We start from the raw sequence: 16732 nt of genomic DNA on the forward strand, positions 1-16732 counted from the left end.
CCATATAAGTAGCAGGTAATAATATAATCTGAAATGTATTTGTACTAGAGCTAAAAGAATAGCATGCCAAGGAATCACCTTGAAGAGTATTTTTTGGAAATATCTCTTCAAATATGATCCCAGTGTCTGTGATGGGATCCTCAGCTGTCTATGCGTTTATACCATGCACGTCAGTATAGAATGTAAGTGTACATGTTAGTATAAATTTTGGGAAAGAACACTGTTTTGTATCCGCAGAATGTAAGGTTTAAAGAAGCTATCACGGCACTTGGATCCTAAGATATTTGGGGCAGGCACGGCCTTTTTGTTTTGTTTTTGTACAGCTCTTGTACGATAGGGTCCTGGTCCTTAACTAGGGTTGCAGGTATTATAGTAATACACATAAATAAATATAATCATCATCAAGCTGGTGTGTTTCTCATGGGGGTCCCACCAGGATTGGTTCTTATGCTCTGTATAATATTTTTAACAATGACCTGGAAGAAAACATAAAATCATCACTAAATTGGAGTTGATAAAAAATTGGAGTTGACATAAAAAAAATAGGGGAGTAGTAAAAAACGAAGTGGACAGATAATTAATATAGAGGTATTTGGATTGCTTGGTAAGCTGAGTGCAAGCAAAATTATAGGTTTTAATATGATGAAATGTAAATGCATACATCTAGGAAGAAAGAATGTAGGCCTTACAGAATGGAGGAGGAACTCTATCCTGGGAAGCAGTGACTCTGAAAAAAATTGGAGATTGTGGTAGATAATCACCTGAACATGAGCGCCCAGTGTGACACTATGGCCAAAAGGGCTAATGCAACCCATGGATGCATAACCAGGGGAATCTTAGTAGACATAGAGATGTTATTTTACCTTTGTACTGGGCACTCGTGTGACCACTGCTGAAATACTGTGTCCAGATCTGGTATCCACAATTCAAGAAGGATGCTGATAAATTGGAGAGTCCAGAGAGGAAGCATGAGACAGCCCCAAGCATGCATTTGAACTGGCAGAGGTGGAAGTTAAATGAAGGTAAAAGACTGATCAAGCATAAGTGAGGACACCAAAACAGAATTAAGAGAATGCCCAGATGCCTGGGCTATGTAGAAGGTCAGACTAGATGATAACTATGGTCCCTCTAGCCTTAGACTCTATGAACAAGTATGCCTGTAAAAGCCATGGGAACATTTTGGGCCCTGTGTATGCTAGAGCCAGGCCTTTTACAGTACATAGAGGGATGATAGCTACCTAGACAGACATCCATTAACTGCAGTATGGAGGAAAGCATTAGCTTGAGTGAGACACAGTCCAGAAAATGGAATGTCAACATCTGGAGTTCTGGAAGGTTTTGATTCCCAAAGGGGCCCTGGATGGGGCTTGACATTAGAAAGTTATGGCCTATGCCTGTAGTACAATGGAAACTAACGGGAGAGTTGGAAAATATGAGCTAAACCTTTCCTATGAGTAATTTTCAGGAGACATCAGAAATAAGGTGGATGTCTGGATGTACAGGCAATTTAATAGGGCATTGAGCCCACAACATGGCAAGAGAACAGCAAGCAGGTCACAGAATATTATGGGACCAGTTCACGCCACTTCTGCACTCCCTGATGGGAGAATTACATTCATCTAATATCTCAACTATTCATTTAAAGGAGAATGATTTCAGAATTTTCAGGTGAATTTGAGTCAGGATTTATCAGGAACGTAGGCTGAATTACCTAGTTGCATCTGGGCACAAAGGTGATTGATCTCAAATGCACTGCATATATGACGGAAAGATGTCACCTCTGCTTGTGTGGATTGAGCCCAGAGGACTGTGAACCGAAAGGTCAGATTCTTTTGGGACATTGGTGACACAGTGATCACAGCCAGGAAACCAGAAACAACGTTCCTGAACTTTACAGGGAAGACAAGTGAGTTCTTCAGATATAGGACTGTTGGGTGGTTGTAAGAACCTACAGATTGGATTGATGGGAGGCAGATACCAAGCTCTGGGCTTAGGGTTATAGCCAAGTTATTGAGTGGCATCTCTTGTGGCCAGTGCAAGTGAGACGCTCCAAGGGGCCTGCTCTCAGATGTAAACATGAGATACTGTTGGAGTCTATTAGTCTGCAGAAAAAGGGGAAACCTTATTAAGTATTCTTCATGTGTATCCTCATTCCCCTTCACAGGGACGGAGCAAGAGGGTGAATCCCCAGGGTTAGGCTGAAGAGGGGCAAGTCTGAATATTGGTTATTTGGCATATTATTCATTTCACACTGCACTGAACCCAAATAAATGCCTGGTATTTGGGGGTTCTCCCATTAAAGTTAACAGTTAATGAAGTTGCAAAATGTCTACTTTTAAAACTACCTCTATATCTATGTTCATTCTCCTGTTTGTTCTGATCAACACAGACTTTGTAGAAACAAACAAAACCAAGTGTTAAAAACATAATGGGCCTTATTCTCTATAACAGTGTACCAATGCAAAGTGAGCACAAAGCACTACTGCCACTATTGTGAGTGGAGTGATTTGATATTTCACATTCACATGTATTACTTTGCACAAGTGTAAATACCTGCCGTGTGCAAACGCAGGAGATAAACAGATCCAATGTTAACTGAAATGTTTCATAAAATGTTTTGGTAATATTTGAATGAAAAAAAATCTTACTTTGATTGAAACAGTTACCTGGAGGGTTTGCAATTAAAATACTGTACAGTGTCACTGTGCTAGTACATCAAAGCTGGAAAGTTAAACTAAGTAAAAATGATAGTAGAAGTGATTTTCAATGCCTATTTTGAGTGAAGGGCAAAAACTAAACAAGCAATATAGTGGTGAAGAGGACAATAAAGTAAATTTTTTAAATTCTGTCAAATTTTAATAATCTAAGATTGTTTTGAACATAACTGACAATAAAAATATTAATCTATCAGTGTTCTTAGAACCATGCAAGTATCGTTAATATCATTTGTATGCAAAGCACAACAAACAGCAATTAAATTTTGTCATGACAAAAAAGAAACAATGTAATTTTTCTTTATCTTAGATAGAAAAGTTAAAATGTGAGAATAATTCTTCAATATAGAATTTAGGGAATTTTATAGTATCTGATCTCTCATAAGAGTTTTGTAGCTAAAGCAACTGTATTTTCTAAACTTCTTGTTCACTAGGCCCTGATTTTGCAATTAACTCTACCCAGGCTCAGGGGGTCAATCTGCTTGGTGCCAAAGACAGCATCAGTGCTCCAGTCAAATTTCATATAGAAGATACCATTATGGAATATCTGTTGCCTTCCAATTTATAAAGTGATAAAAGATTTAGCATGTTCATTGATTTGCATAACAGAGGTCAGGAAAATGGAATGGGAAACACTCAAATTAAACATACATGTAAAATTAACACTGCAGAATCAAATTAATAACTGTATACTTATCCTAAAGGAAGTCATTTAGGAATGTCAGGACCAGATCCTACAGTCCCAACACAGAAAAATAGCAATGGACGTAAATAAGGGGTGTTACTTGAATATTGCCAAGAAGATTGTGCCCTTCTATACTGAAAATGTAATAAAATTGTGCTAAAGTATTTAAAAGAAGTCAGTAATCAGATTTAAGTGATGCTGTTTTACTTCTGTTAAACAAAACAGTTCTAATGGTCCTCACCTTCATCTCTTCCAAATTTTTCTGTCTAGTCCATAGTAATTCTCCATATGTTTTTTCCTCATGCTGTATTCTCTTCTCATATTTTCCTAATTCATTCTGGAGATAATCAATTAGCATCTGATTTTTCTCCTGCTTACAGTTAACAGCACTAAAATTTTCCCTTTAAAAGAAAGAAGTTCTTAATCAAAATTAAAATATTATCAACTGATTTATACAGTTTAATATTTAAATTTTACCGTAGACAAAAAGACAGACAAATCTCACATATGTTAAGATCCATTTGTAAAACCATATAGAACCATGTGATAGTTATAACTTATGTTCTTTAGAACAACCTCACCATGTACTCTGCCCACTAATCCATCTCCATCAAACTACTAACATTTAAAACTCTCAGCAACTTCAAAAAAATCTTCCACTTTAAAATATCAGCTTTCCTGGGAAAGGATCACTTTTCCCTCACATATGAAGTTTTCCTCTAAAATTATACTGGTGTGAGATGCAGAACAGTTAGTAATAGGCCCTAGACCAATATCTGATGACTTATCAGGGATAGAAATGAGAGCTTTTAGCCACTGAAAAAAAGCTTTCCAGTGGGATACAGTATTAGTTTCTAGACCTGATCAGTCCTTGGACATTTCTTCTTAAAATTGTGCCTTTTTGATTAATATAAAAGGTATGTTAGGCCATCTTTAGAGGTTTCTAAAATGTATTTGTTATAATTTTCCTTTTCCTCAGAGGTCTGTACATGAGTACTCATGTTATTAACGGAGCCACATTCTCACACAAAAGGATATGAAAAATAAAATATAGCAAATCAGTGGTCCTATCGATAATATAGTATTTGATCATGTAATTAAAAACTGTCATAATGCATATACACAAGGGGACAAATAAAGGTTGCACAGGAAACCTTAAGTCTGGCATTTCCTAACTTTTCAGTGCTTTACTTTATAACCTAAATGTTGTTTTAAAATTGCATTTTGGGGGGAGGTGGGGTAATGCAATTTCCTTCGTTTTTTTAAATAAAGCAAACAAACACACAAAAATTCCTTCATGTATAATCATGGTGATCTCACGTGTGTCATCAGCAGTACTGGAAACTTTAGATCCACTGCACAGACCTCTATCACTTACTAACAGCATATCTGGTATCAGTAGTAGAACTAGCCACTAGCGAGGAATGAGACACATACTTTGCCAGTGGGATTTACAGCTATCTGCTGAAAGCATAGCAGTGCCGAGATTCAGGAATCCTGGGTTCAATTCCAAATTTTGGAGGAAAGTATGTTCTATTGGTTACAGACCCTTCTGCTTTGTTTCCCCCAGCTTGCTCGTGTCATTAGCATGTGCCCCTTAATCTGTCCCTTTGCTCACATTTCCTTCTCCTTATGTTCCAGGCACATTATATAGGCTGTTAGGTACAGGGAAGGAAAAGGTTCCAGCATAATTAAGTATGCACACTCCCAGTTCCCTTAGGACCCCAGGTGTTGGCTATCTCCCACTAATCCAATCAAACTTGCCCCTGTGGACCCCCAATGAGACAAGAGGAGCTTGGTACAGTTGGCAATGTGGTAGGTTCTATCTTAGAATTGCTAGTCCTATGCATTTTCTATAGGCTTTTTGTTTTTCCCAGGGAGACTGAAAGGCAGAAAGGTTTTTCAAAATGGTTCACCATTTTTATTGGGTTGCCTTGATGGGCTTTAGGGTGGGACTGTGATTTCCTTAATTAGTGTGTTAGCATAGGGATTTGTGGTAGTCTTTTCAGTGCCACTGTTCTGGACATTTTTTAATTTTATAGTACTGATGTTTTAGTATTATATAGGACAAAATTTCTATTTTAGTCTTGTAGTTTATGTTTAGGCTTTTGCTATTTTTTCCAGTTAAACAGTAATAAATGGGAAAGGAGATCAGATAGAAGTGTGAGAGAGTAAGCTAGAAAGTAAGCAATAGCCATGAGTGAAGGCAGCAGCAGGAACCCCACGTCCCCAGTTTCTCCACCAAGCCAGGTAGGAATCAACACCTTGAATCAAGAGCAGCCGCCTCCAGCTGCTTCCCTAAAGTGTGCATGGTTTCTTCACAGAAACAGTAACTCCCATTTCATAGGTCTGCTGATGAACAAACTAAAAATCTATTGAGGTATTTGAATGATCTTTCATCACTGGGTCTAAGAGACTGAGTCAGACTCAAACAGAAAAGTCTCTTACATGCTACTTGCCTTAATTTTCTCAATATCTACACTAATCCTCACAGATGAGTTGATCTCTCTCATCATAGATGGGGTCAGTTCAAGCATTTTGAAGAGAATGCTGGGAACCTTAAGTTAACCTATCTTGCAAACTACTAGAAGAGTTCTTCTAAAATTGTATAACAATCACTTAAACCAATCACCATTCCACCCAAAAGTAAAAGATGTAATTCCAAATAGATAAGCATGTTTAACATTTAACCAGCTATACCATCCAGAAAATAATAGAAACTGGCTCCAGGGAAAGCCTTCTTTAAGATATGTACATAAAATGCCAACTGCTGGGACAGACTATTAGAGACATTAATAGAATAAAAGAAATTAACAGGTAAGAAATATTCCTTTCTTCTGCATACTCACCACTAATGGGAAATAACAATCAGCAAGATGTAACAAGCAATGAGAAAGAACCTTTTCTTCTTCTTCGAGTGCTTGCTCATATCCATTCCAGTTAGGTGTGCGCGTGCCGTGTGCACGTTCGTCGGAGATTTTTACCCTAGCAACACTCGGTGGGCCGGCAGGGCGCCCCCTGGAGTGGCACCGCTATGGCGCCCGATATATACCTCTGCCGGCCCATCTGCTCCACAGTTCCTTCTTCCCGCCCATGTCGGTCGTTGGAACAGTGGAGCATGGCTTACCAGATCTCCACCTCCCTAGCTCTTCACTCGTTTATATAGTTATTGTGTACATAGTTAGTTTTTCTATAGTTCTAGTTAGCTTTTATATTATTAGTAGTTTCATAGTAGTTGTGTATATAGTTAGAGGGTCAGGGGCTAGCCCCTTCTCCTCTCCCGGTACTGGGGCCCATGCCCGGTTCACTGGGCTTCAATCCTTGCGCGGCCTGTCATCGGCCGATGCCCACCGGAGATCCGCACGACTCCTGTTTAAAGTGCCTGGGAGAATCCCACCTTGCGGACAAGTGCCGAATCTGCAAGGCGTTCAAGCCCAGGACAAAGAAAGAGCGGGACATTCACCCCAAGCAACTCTTGATGGAGGCAGCTCTAACTCCTCCATCTTTGGCACCGACTCCGGCACCGGGGACGAGTGCTTCCTCCGCACCGGAATGCAGGGTTCCAGTGAAGACTCCTCAGCACCAGCCTTCACCGGCTCAACCCTCTGGCTGGCACCGATCCCTCTCCCTGAGGAGCAAGAGGCACAAGGCTCCTGCGGCACCTGTATCTACGCCGCAGTCAGAGCGTACATCCAAGGCGGACCGCCCAGCATCGTCAACTGCTGTGGCACCGCTTGCCTCCACACCATTGATTCTCAGGAGCTGTCGAGTCCGGTGCCTACCAGCTCCCCAGCGCGCGCTGTGGTCAAGCTCATCGTGCCCTCGACGCTGGAGACTTTCTCCACGGCTCAGGAACTAATTGCTGTGATGGAGCCTGAGCTGCCCCAACCTCCAGCACCACCGGTGCGGGTTGTTCAGTCACTGGGCAAGCCCGCCATGATGAGGCCATCTTCGCCGGACACTGCGGAACGCCGCCGGTCCCGATCCAGGTCCCGCAGACGCTCTCTGTCCCGCCATCGCTCCCGCTCTCGGCGCTACTCGCAGTCCCGGTACCGCTCGTACTCGCGGCACTGCTCGAGATCCCGGTGTCCATCATGGTACTCTCGGCACCGGTCCAGATCCTGGCACTGCCGTACCTCTCACAGCCGATCTCGGCATGGTGATGCGAGGCACCGGTCGATCTCCCGGCACCGCGCTGGTCGCAGGTCCTGGTCCCACTCCTGGCACTGCTTCGAATCTCGGTACCATTCACTGGTACCACACAGACAAGAGTCCAATGGATGCAGAGACCTGGTCCAAGCGACTTCAGCTCCTCCATGGCCTCGCGTCATCCATCCGTCTCCTCCCATGCGGACAGTGCCTCCTATGGGGACTCGAATACGCATGCTCATGGCCTGGACCACGGACCTCATCAGTGGTCCTTTTGGACACCTTGGGCGTATCATCAAGCCCAAGGCAAACCGCCTGGCCCATCACGCTCCGGTAACTCAGAGTACCGTGTGCCCGAGGCCACCGTCAGCCGACCTTTCCCCGCTGACACAGAGGACACCAGTGCACATGCACCGGAACCGCATGACCTTCCGGAGACGGAGGTCCCCCCAGACCAGGTGTCAGTACAGGACCCATTCGTCCTGGGGCTGTCATCCTCCTCTTCCCCAGATGAGGCAGTAGCGGGGACGTCATCACCGGGACCACCTCCGATTGACCTCCGGTCACACCACAACCTTCTGCGGCATCGCCCAGAATATCATCCTGCCGGTAGAGGAGGTTCCAGAGGTGGAGGACTCGGTGATTAGCATCTTGTCTGCAGAGACACTCACCAGAATGGCTCTCCCATTCATCCATTTGATCCAGGCTAGAGCAGATACTATCTGGCAATCCCCAGCTTCCATCCCGCCCACAGCCAAGGGGGTCAAATGGAAGCACATGGTGCCTTCCAAGGGGTATGAGTACCTCTACGTGCACCCCGCTCCCTGTTCCTTGGTGGTACAGTCCGTCAACGAACGGGAGTGCCACAGCCAACAAGCCCCCGCGCCTAAATCTAGGGAGGCCTGGCGCATGGATTTGTTGGGACGAAAAATCTATTCTGCGGGAGGTCTCCAACTCCACATAGCGAACCAACAAGCCCTCCTCGGCAGATACAGTTACAATACCTGGGAGGCTGTCGGGAAGTTTGCCGAGTTGGTTCCACAGGATTCCGGCCAGGAATTTGCAGCACTCCTGGAGGAGGGAGAAGAGGGTCGCAAGGACCTCCTTACAAGCCTCGTTAGATGCCACCGATTCGGTGGCCAGAACAGTCGCTTCTGGCATAGCCATGCGCCGTATATCATGGTTCAAGTGTCCGGCCTGCCACCGGAGTTGCAACATACGGTACAAGACTTGCCATTTGATGGTCAAGGCTTGTTTTCGCAAAAGACGGACGCCAGAGTGCAGAGTCTAAAGGACAACAGAGTAATTATGCGTTCATTGGGAATGCATACGCCTCAGACTCAAAGACGGTCCTTCCGCTCCCAACCACAGCGCCCCTACCCCCCGCCTCAGCCAAGGCAAGACTTTGCCAGAAGACAAAGTCGTACTAATTGCAGACGTCAGTCTGGACCTCAAGGGGGCAACAATTCCGGTCCCGCCAAACCAATGCTGGGACCCAAACCAAACTTTTGAGGGTGCGCCCGAGAGCAGTGTACCAATTGCCTCCCCGGATCCCTTTCAGTTCTACAACCATCTTTCCCCGTTCCTTCCGGCGTGGTCCCAGTTGACATCAGATTGTTGGGTCCTACGCACGGTGGAGCTTGGATACCATCTTCAGTTTGTTTCACCCCCTCCATTCCACCCACCCTCCTCGTCCCTCTTCAGGGACCCCTCTCACGAGCAACTCCTCATCCAGGAGGCCCACAAGCTCCTCTCAATCGGAGCTATAGAGGAGGTACCGGAGGAGTTAAGGGGCAAGGGGTTTTACTCCCGATATTTCCTCATTCCCAAGGCAAAAGGGGGCCTCCGGCCTATCCTAGACCTGCGAGGACTGAATAAATTCATCAAAAAGTTCAAGTTCCGCATGGTATCCCTGGGAACCATTATTCCTTCCCTGGATCCCGGAGATTGATACGCTGCTCTTGACATGCAGGATGCATATTTCTACATAGCAATTTATCTCCCTCACAGGAGGTATCTGCGCTTTTTGGTAAACCGTCGACACTACTAGTTTACTGTCCTCCCCTTTGGCCTCTCCTCAGCCCCTCGTGTGTTCACAAAGTGTATGGCGGTTGTCGCTGCTTCCCTATGCCGTCGTCGGATACACGTCTTCCCTTACCTCTACGACTGGCTTATCCGAGGGGCCTCTGAGGCACAAGGCATCAGCCATGTGGTCATTATCAAGGACCTCTTTCTATGTCTAGGCCTGATCATCAACTTAGACAAGTCCACTCTGATGCCTACGCAGAAGATAGAGTTTAACGGGGCAATGCTGGACTCCAACCTTGCGACGGCCAGTTTACGCCCCCCACCCCAACTGTTTCAGGCCATAATCTCACTTGTCCAAGGTCTCCAGCATTTTCCAACAACCTCTGCCCGCGCTTGCCTTGGTCTCCTCGGTCACATGGCTGCATACACATTCGTCACAAAGCACGCCAGGCTGCGAATGTGTCCTCTCCAAATCTGGCTCGCCTCCGTCCATCGGCCGCACAGAGACGCCATAGACCTCATTCTGACAATTCCGCCGAGCGTTCTCGGCTCCCTCAACTGGTGGCGAACATCCTCCTGGGTGTGTGCAGGACGACTGTTCCATCTTCCCCAGCCCTCCACGTCCCTAACAACGGACGCGTCCTCCCTGGGCTAGGGTGCTCACCTAGGGCGCCTGCGCACCCAAGGCCTTTGGTCGTCCCAGGAGTTGACGCTACACATCAATGTCCAGGAGCTGAGAGCGGTCCGGCTGGCGTGCCAAGCGTTTCAGCGCCATCTGCAGGGCTGTTGTGTTGCAGACTTCACGGACAACACAACGGCCATGTATTATATAAACAAACAGGGAGGGACGCGGTCCTCCCCCTTGTGTCAGGAAGCGATCCAACTGTGGAACTTCTGCATAGCCCTCTCCATAGACCTAGTAGCCTCCTTCTTCCCAGGAGTCCGGAACACGCTTGTAGATCATCTGAGCAAGTTCTTCCTGGCGCACGAGTGGTCCATCCGTCCAGACATTCTCCATTCAGTTTTCCGGAGGTGGGGCTTTCCCCAAATAGACCTTTTTGCCTCCAGGGAGAACAGGAAATGCCAGGTGTTCTGCTCCCTGCAAGGTTGCTCCCCAGGCTCCCTGTCGGACGTGTTCCTCATTCCATGGACGGGCCACTTCTGTTCTGCCTTCCCACCGTTTCCTCTCGTCCATCGAGTTCTGCTCAAGATGCGCAGGGACAAAGCCTGCCTTATCCTGATCGCTCCAGCTTGGCTGAGGCAGCATTGGTACACCATGCTACTCGACCTGTCTCTGTCAGACCTGATTCCCCTGCCACTCTGCCCGGATCTGATCACACAGGACTTCAGCAGGCTACACCACCCGGACCTGCAGTCCCTTCATCTGACTGCATGGCTGCTGGCTGGTTGAGCCAATCGGAGTTGCGTTGTTCGGTCGCAGTGCAACAAGTGCTGCTGGGAAGCAGAAAGCCCTCCACGCGATCAACATACCTTGCTAAATGGAAGTGCTTCTGTCACTGGTGCGCTCAGCAGGACCTTTCTCCGCAGTCTGTATCAGTCCCCACCATCTTGGACTATTTATGGTCTCTGAAAGAGCAAGGTCTAGTGATCCCTTCGCTAAGAGTGCACCTTGCAGCTATTTCCACCTTCCATCCTGGGGATGCTGGCAGTTCCGTTTTTTTCCATCCTATAGTTTCCAGATTCCTCAATGGCTTGGAGCAACTCTATCCCCAGGTCAGACAACCAGCCCCTACCTGGGACCTGAACCTCGTCTTAACCAGGCTCATGGGGCCCCCCTTTGAGCCTTTAGCCACATGCTCACTGCTGTACCTGTCCTGGAAGACAGCATTCTTAGTTGCTGTCACCTCGGCTAGACGGGTCTCGGAACTTAGAGCTTTGAATGTGGATCCTCCGTATATAGTGTTCCATAAGGACAAGGTACAGCTGCGACCACACCCGGCGTTCCTCCCTAAGGTTGTCTCCTCCTTTCACGTTAATCAGGACATCTTCCTGCCAGTCTTTTTTCGAAAACTGCACTCATCGCGACGGGAACAGCAGCTGCATACTCTGGATATCCACAGGGCTCTCGCGTTTTACATCGAGAGGACCAAACCCTTCCGGCGTTCACCTCAGCTATTTGTAGCGGTGGCAGAACGTATGAAGGACATGGCAATCTCTTCCCAATGGATTGCTTCTTGGGTGACATTCTGTATTTGGACATGCTACGACTTGGCTCATGTTCCGACTGGCCATCTTACTGCCCACTCTACTCGGGCTTAAGCCTCATCTGCCGCGTTCTTGGCCCATGTTCCCATACAGGAAATCTGCCACGCGGCCACTTCGTCTTCCGCCCACACCTTTGCTTCGCATTACGCATTGGTCCAACAGTCTAGAGACGATGCCGCCTTCGGCTCAGCGGTCTTACATTCCGCAACGTCTCACTCCGACCCCATCGCCTAGGTAAGGCTTGGGAATCACCTAACTTGAATGGATATGAGCAAGCACTCGAAGAAGAAAAGACGGTTACTCACCTTTGTAACTGTTGTTCTTTGAGATGTGTTGCTCATATCCATTCCAAACCCGCCCTCCTTCCCCACTGTCGGAGTAGCCGGCAAGAAGGAACTGAGAAGCAGATGGGCCGGCAGGGGTATATATCAGGCGCCATGGCAGCGCCACTTCAGGGGGCACCCTGCCAGCCCACCGAGTGTTGCTAGGGTAAAAATCTCCGACGAATGTGCACGCGGCGCACGCACACCTAACTGGAATGGATATGAGCAAAAAATCTCGAAGAACAACAGTTACAAAGGTGAGTAACCGTCTTTTTTTCCTTTCTCCTCCCCCCCCCTTTTTTTTTTTACACAGGCTGTATGCTCCAAAGATCATAGAGGCCATAGGTGCACTATCCTAGTTTTCCAGCAATTCACATAGGGGAGGAATTCCACTTGTGCTGTATGGTCTCTGTGCAGAGGAGAATGGTAAAAATTAGATGGGGAACAAGCAACTTCAATCATTTGGATCCAAGTCTTGGAAGTGGAGTGGCTTCAGATCTTTAAGAGTGAGATGGGATACCTGAGAAGCAGAGGCTCAAGAAATATTCAAAGTATTCTTTACAAAATTTCAAAATCAATGGTCTTTTTTAAAGAGTAGGAATTGGAAAAATTATTGCAGAATCCCTCAGCAGAAGGAGTGCTGAACTCAATAACTATTCAGAACTAGAGAGTTACTGGAAGTGACAAAACAAATACTACAACCTTTCACTACCAACTTCAGTTGCTATTAAAGATTCTTGGCCAGACCCAAGGAATAAAGTTAGGGATACAGCATCCCATTGCATGAAACTGATCAAATGGATGTCAGTATCAACTGCTGGACATGAGATACTGAACACTGATCCTCTCTATTTTTGGAGTCCACTGGACTGGAGGTCTGAGCACTAGGTTCAGCTGAATCATTCTGCTTGAATCAAGGTTTGGAAGAAGGCAATCTCAGGCAGCTGGGAATGTGTAGCACCTGCAAATGGAAGTGAATGTGATGACAGGAAAGGAGTTATAAGGTGTGGAGGCAAGTAAAAGACGGTTACTCACCTTCATAACTGTTGTTCTTCGAGATGTGTTGCTCATATCCATTCCAATTAGAGGTGCGCGCACCGCATGCATGATCGTCAGAAGATTTTTACCCTAGCAACACTCAGCAGATCGGCTGAGGCTATATGCCCCAGCACGCGCCCCCAGTTCCTTCTTGCCGGCTACTCTGACAGAGGGGAAGAAGGGGCGGGTTTGGAATGGATATGAGCAACACATCTCGAAGAACAACAGTTACAAAGGTGAGTAACCATCTTTTCTTCTTCCAATTAGGTGACTCCCAAGCCTTACCTAGGCGGTGGGGTCGGAGTGAGATGTCGCGGAGTGAAGGACCGCTGAACCAAATGCAGTATCACTCCTGGACTGCCGCACTGTCACGTAGTGGGAAGCAAAGGTATGTACTGATGACCAAGTTGCTGCCCTACAGATCTCCTGTATGGGCACATGAGCCAGGAAGGCAGAGGATGAAGCTTGAGCCCTAGTAGAGTGGGCAGTAAGGTGCATACTTGGGACATCAGTCAAATCATAGCATGCACGGATGCATGATATAATCGAGGATGAAATGCACTGCATGGAGACCAGGAGGCCTTTCATCCGGTCTGCCACTGCTATGAACAGCTGGGTCGTCCTCCTAAAGGGTTTCGTTCATTCGATGTAAAAGGCAAGGGACCTGCAAACATCTAGGGAATGCAGCTGTTGCTCTCCTCGAGAAGTGTGCGGCTTCAGGTAGAAGACCAGAAGGAAGATGTCTTGGTTGACATGGAAGGCAGAAACCACCTTAGGAAGGAAGGCAAGGTGTGGTCGCAGCTGTATACAGTGGGTCCGACGTGAGAGTTTGAAGTTCCGACACATGTCTCGCCGAGGTGATAGTGATGAGGAAAGCTGTTTTCCAGGAAAGGGACAGAAGCAAGCAAGTGACCATCGGCTCGAACGGGGCACCATAAACTTGGATAGGACTAGGCTGAAGTCCCACGTTGGTGGCTGGATGCCGAATTTGCGGGTACAGACGTTCCAATCCCTTGAAGAACTTGCTGACCATTGGATTGGAGAAAACTGAGCGCCCATTTTCACCCAGGTGGAAGTCCGAAATTGCTGCTAGGTGTACTCTGATGGATGAAACTGCTAGGCCTTGCTGTTTCAAGGACAAGAGATAATCTAGGCTGGTAGGTACTGGCACCTCCAGAGGGGCAGTGTTGCTCAGGGCACACCAGCAGGCGAAACGCTTCCACTTGGCCAGATACGTGGACCTAGTAGAGAACTTTCTGCTACCGAAGGGTACGTGCTGCACCGAGGGGGAGCAACGCAGCTCAGATTGAGTTAGCAATGCAGCATCCATGCTGTGAGATGGAGAGATTGCAGGTCCAGATGACACAGTCAGCCGTGCTCCTGAGTGATCAGGTCTGGGAATGGAATTGGTGTGGTCACCGACAGATCGAGGAGCGTGGTGTACCAATGTTGCCTGAGCCATGCCGGGGCAATCAAGATTAAGCAGGCCATGTCTCTTCGCAATTTGAGAAGGACCTTGTGGACCAATGGGAATGTAGGAAATGTGTAGAGCAAATGGTCTTTCCACGGCATTGGGAAAGCATCTGACAGGGAGCCCGAGGAACGCCTCTGGAGAGAGCGGAACTGCTGGCACTTCCGATTCTCACGAGAGGCGAAAAGGTCAATGTGGGGAAACCCACACTTCTGGATAACAGAAAGGATAACATCCAGGCGAATCGACCACTCGTGAGCCAGGAAGGACCTACTGAGGCAATTTGCCAAGGTGTTTTGGATTCCCGGGAGAAACAACGCCACCAGGTCGATCGAGTGGGCTATGCAGAATTCCCACAGGTGAATGGCTTCCTGACAGAGGAGGAACGATCATGCTCCCCCTTGCTTGTTAATGTAAAACATGGCCATTGTGTTGTCTGTGAAGACTGCGACACAATGGCCCTGAAGGTGTTTGCAGAACACCTGACATGCCAGGTGTCCTGCTCTCAGTTCCCATACGTTGATGTGCAGGCTTATCTCTTGTGTGGACCAAAGCCCTGTGTGCAAAGGTCCTCAAGGTGAGCACCCCAGCCCAAAGATGATGCATCCATGGTTAGGACTAGGGAGGACTGTGGGACATGGAATGGCATCCCCCCGCATACGAAGTTGGGGTTCAGCTACCAAGCCAGGGAGCTTAAGACTTCCGTTGGTACCGTGAGCACCATGTCTAGATTGTCTCGGCCTGGACGGTAGACTGATGAAAGGCAGGCCTGAAGTGGACGGAGGCATAGTCTGGCATGTCTGGTCACGAAGGTGCAAGACGCCATGTATCCCAGTAGACCGAGGCACGTGCGTGCTGTCGAGGTTTGGAAGCTTCAGAGGCTATGGATAATGTTTGCAATGGACTGGAACCAGGGATGCGGTAGGCACGCCCGGGCGAGATTTGAATCTAGGACTGCTCCGATGAAATCTATTCTCTGGGTTGGCTGCAAAGTGGACTTTTCGACATTGAGCAGCAGGCCCAGCTGTATGAACAAGTTCACGGTGAACCGAACATGGGATTGCACCTGGAGCTCGGATCAACCCCGAATGAGCTAGTCATCGAGGTACAGAAACACTTGGATCCGATATCGATGGAGCGAGGCAGCTATGACAGCCATACACTTTGTGAATACTCTTGGTGTCGTGGATAGGCGGAAGGGGAGGACGGTAAACTGGAAGAGTCGTTGACTGACCACAAAGCGAAGCCTATGCAGCAGGTAGATCGCTATGTGGAAGTACGTGTCCCTCAGGTCAAGGGCAGCATACCAGTCTCCAGGATCCAGGAAAGGGATAATGGTCCCCAGGGAAACCATGTGGAACTTCAACTTTACCACAAATTTGTTGAGTCCATGCAGGTCCGGAATGGGCCATTGCCTCCTGTCATAAACAGATAGCTAAGGGTTAATGTTCTTTTACCTGTAAAGGGGTAACACCAGTAACCTGAAACACCTGACCAGAGGACCAATCAGGAAACAAGACTTTTTCAAATCTGGGGGGAGGGAAGTTTTGGGTGTGAGTTCTTTGTTCTTTGTCTTGGGTCTGACCCTCTTGGCTCTGAGAGTGATTTTTCTATCTCCTGGCTTTCTAATCTTCTGTTTCCAAGTTGTAAGTACAAGGATAGTAAGATAATAGGTTTATATTGTTTTCTTTTGTATTTACATGTGTGCAGTTGCTGGAGTGTTTTGAATTGTATTCTTTTTGGATAAGGCTGTTTATTCATTTTTTCCCTTTAAGCAATTGACCCTGTATATTGTCACCTTGATGCAGAGACTATATATTATGTCCTTTTTCTTTCTTTTTATATAAAGCTTTCTTTTTAAGACCTGTTGGAGTTTTTCTTTAGTGGGGACTCCAGGGAATTGAGTCTGCAGCTCACCAGGGAATTGGTGAGAGGAGGAATCAGGGGGAAAATCTCTTTGTGTTAGATTTACTAAGCCTTACTTTGCATACCCTCTGGGTAAAGGGGAAGAGAGATTAGCTCTCTTGGTACTTGTGTCTCCAGGACTGGAAACAGGGAGGGTAGAATTCCTTTGTTTAGATTCACGGAGCTTGCTTCT

General features: G+C 47.0%; 1 protein-coding gene and 1 long non-coding RNA gene across 2 annotated transcripts in view; one reads left to right on the top strand and one right to left on the bottom strand.

Moving 5' to 3' along the window:
- The window catches only part of CCDC178 (coiled-coil domain containing 178), a 360418-nt gene that overhangs the window by 193927 nt on the left and 149759 nt on the right, over nt 1-16732 (bottom strand). Inside the window, exon 16 of the mRNA XM_030552997.1 lies at nt 3641-3800. Within this exon, the coding sequence (XP_030408857.1) occupies nt 3641-3800 (160 nt within the window). The remainder of the gene's footprint in view (nt 1-3640; nt 3801-16732) is intronic.
- Nucleotides 1809-15986, top strand: LOC115646759. Its single transcript, XR_003999116.1, has 3 exons — nt 1809-1821; nt 6632-6636; nt 15881-15986. It is a non-coding gene; the product is annotated as an uncharacterized LOC115646759 (long non-coding RNA).

This window comes from Gopherus evgoodei, chromosome 2, assembly GCF_007399415.2.
Source record: "Gopherus evgoodei ecotype Sinaloan lineage chromosome 2, rGopEvg1_v1.p, whole genome shotgun sequence".
NCBI lineage: Eukaryota > Metazoa > Chordata > Testudines > Testudinidae > Gopherus > Gopherus evgoodei.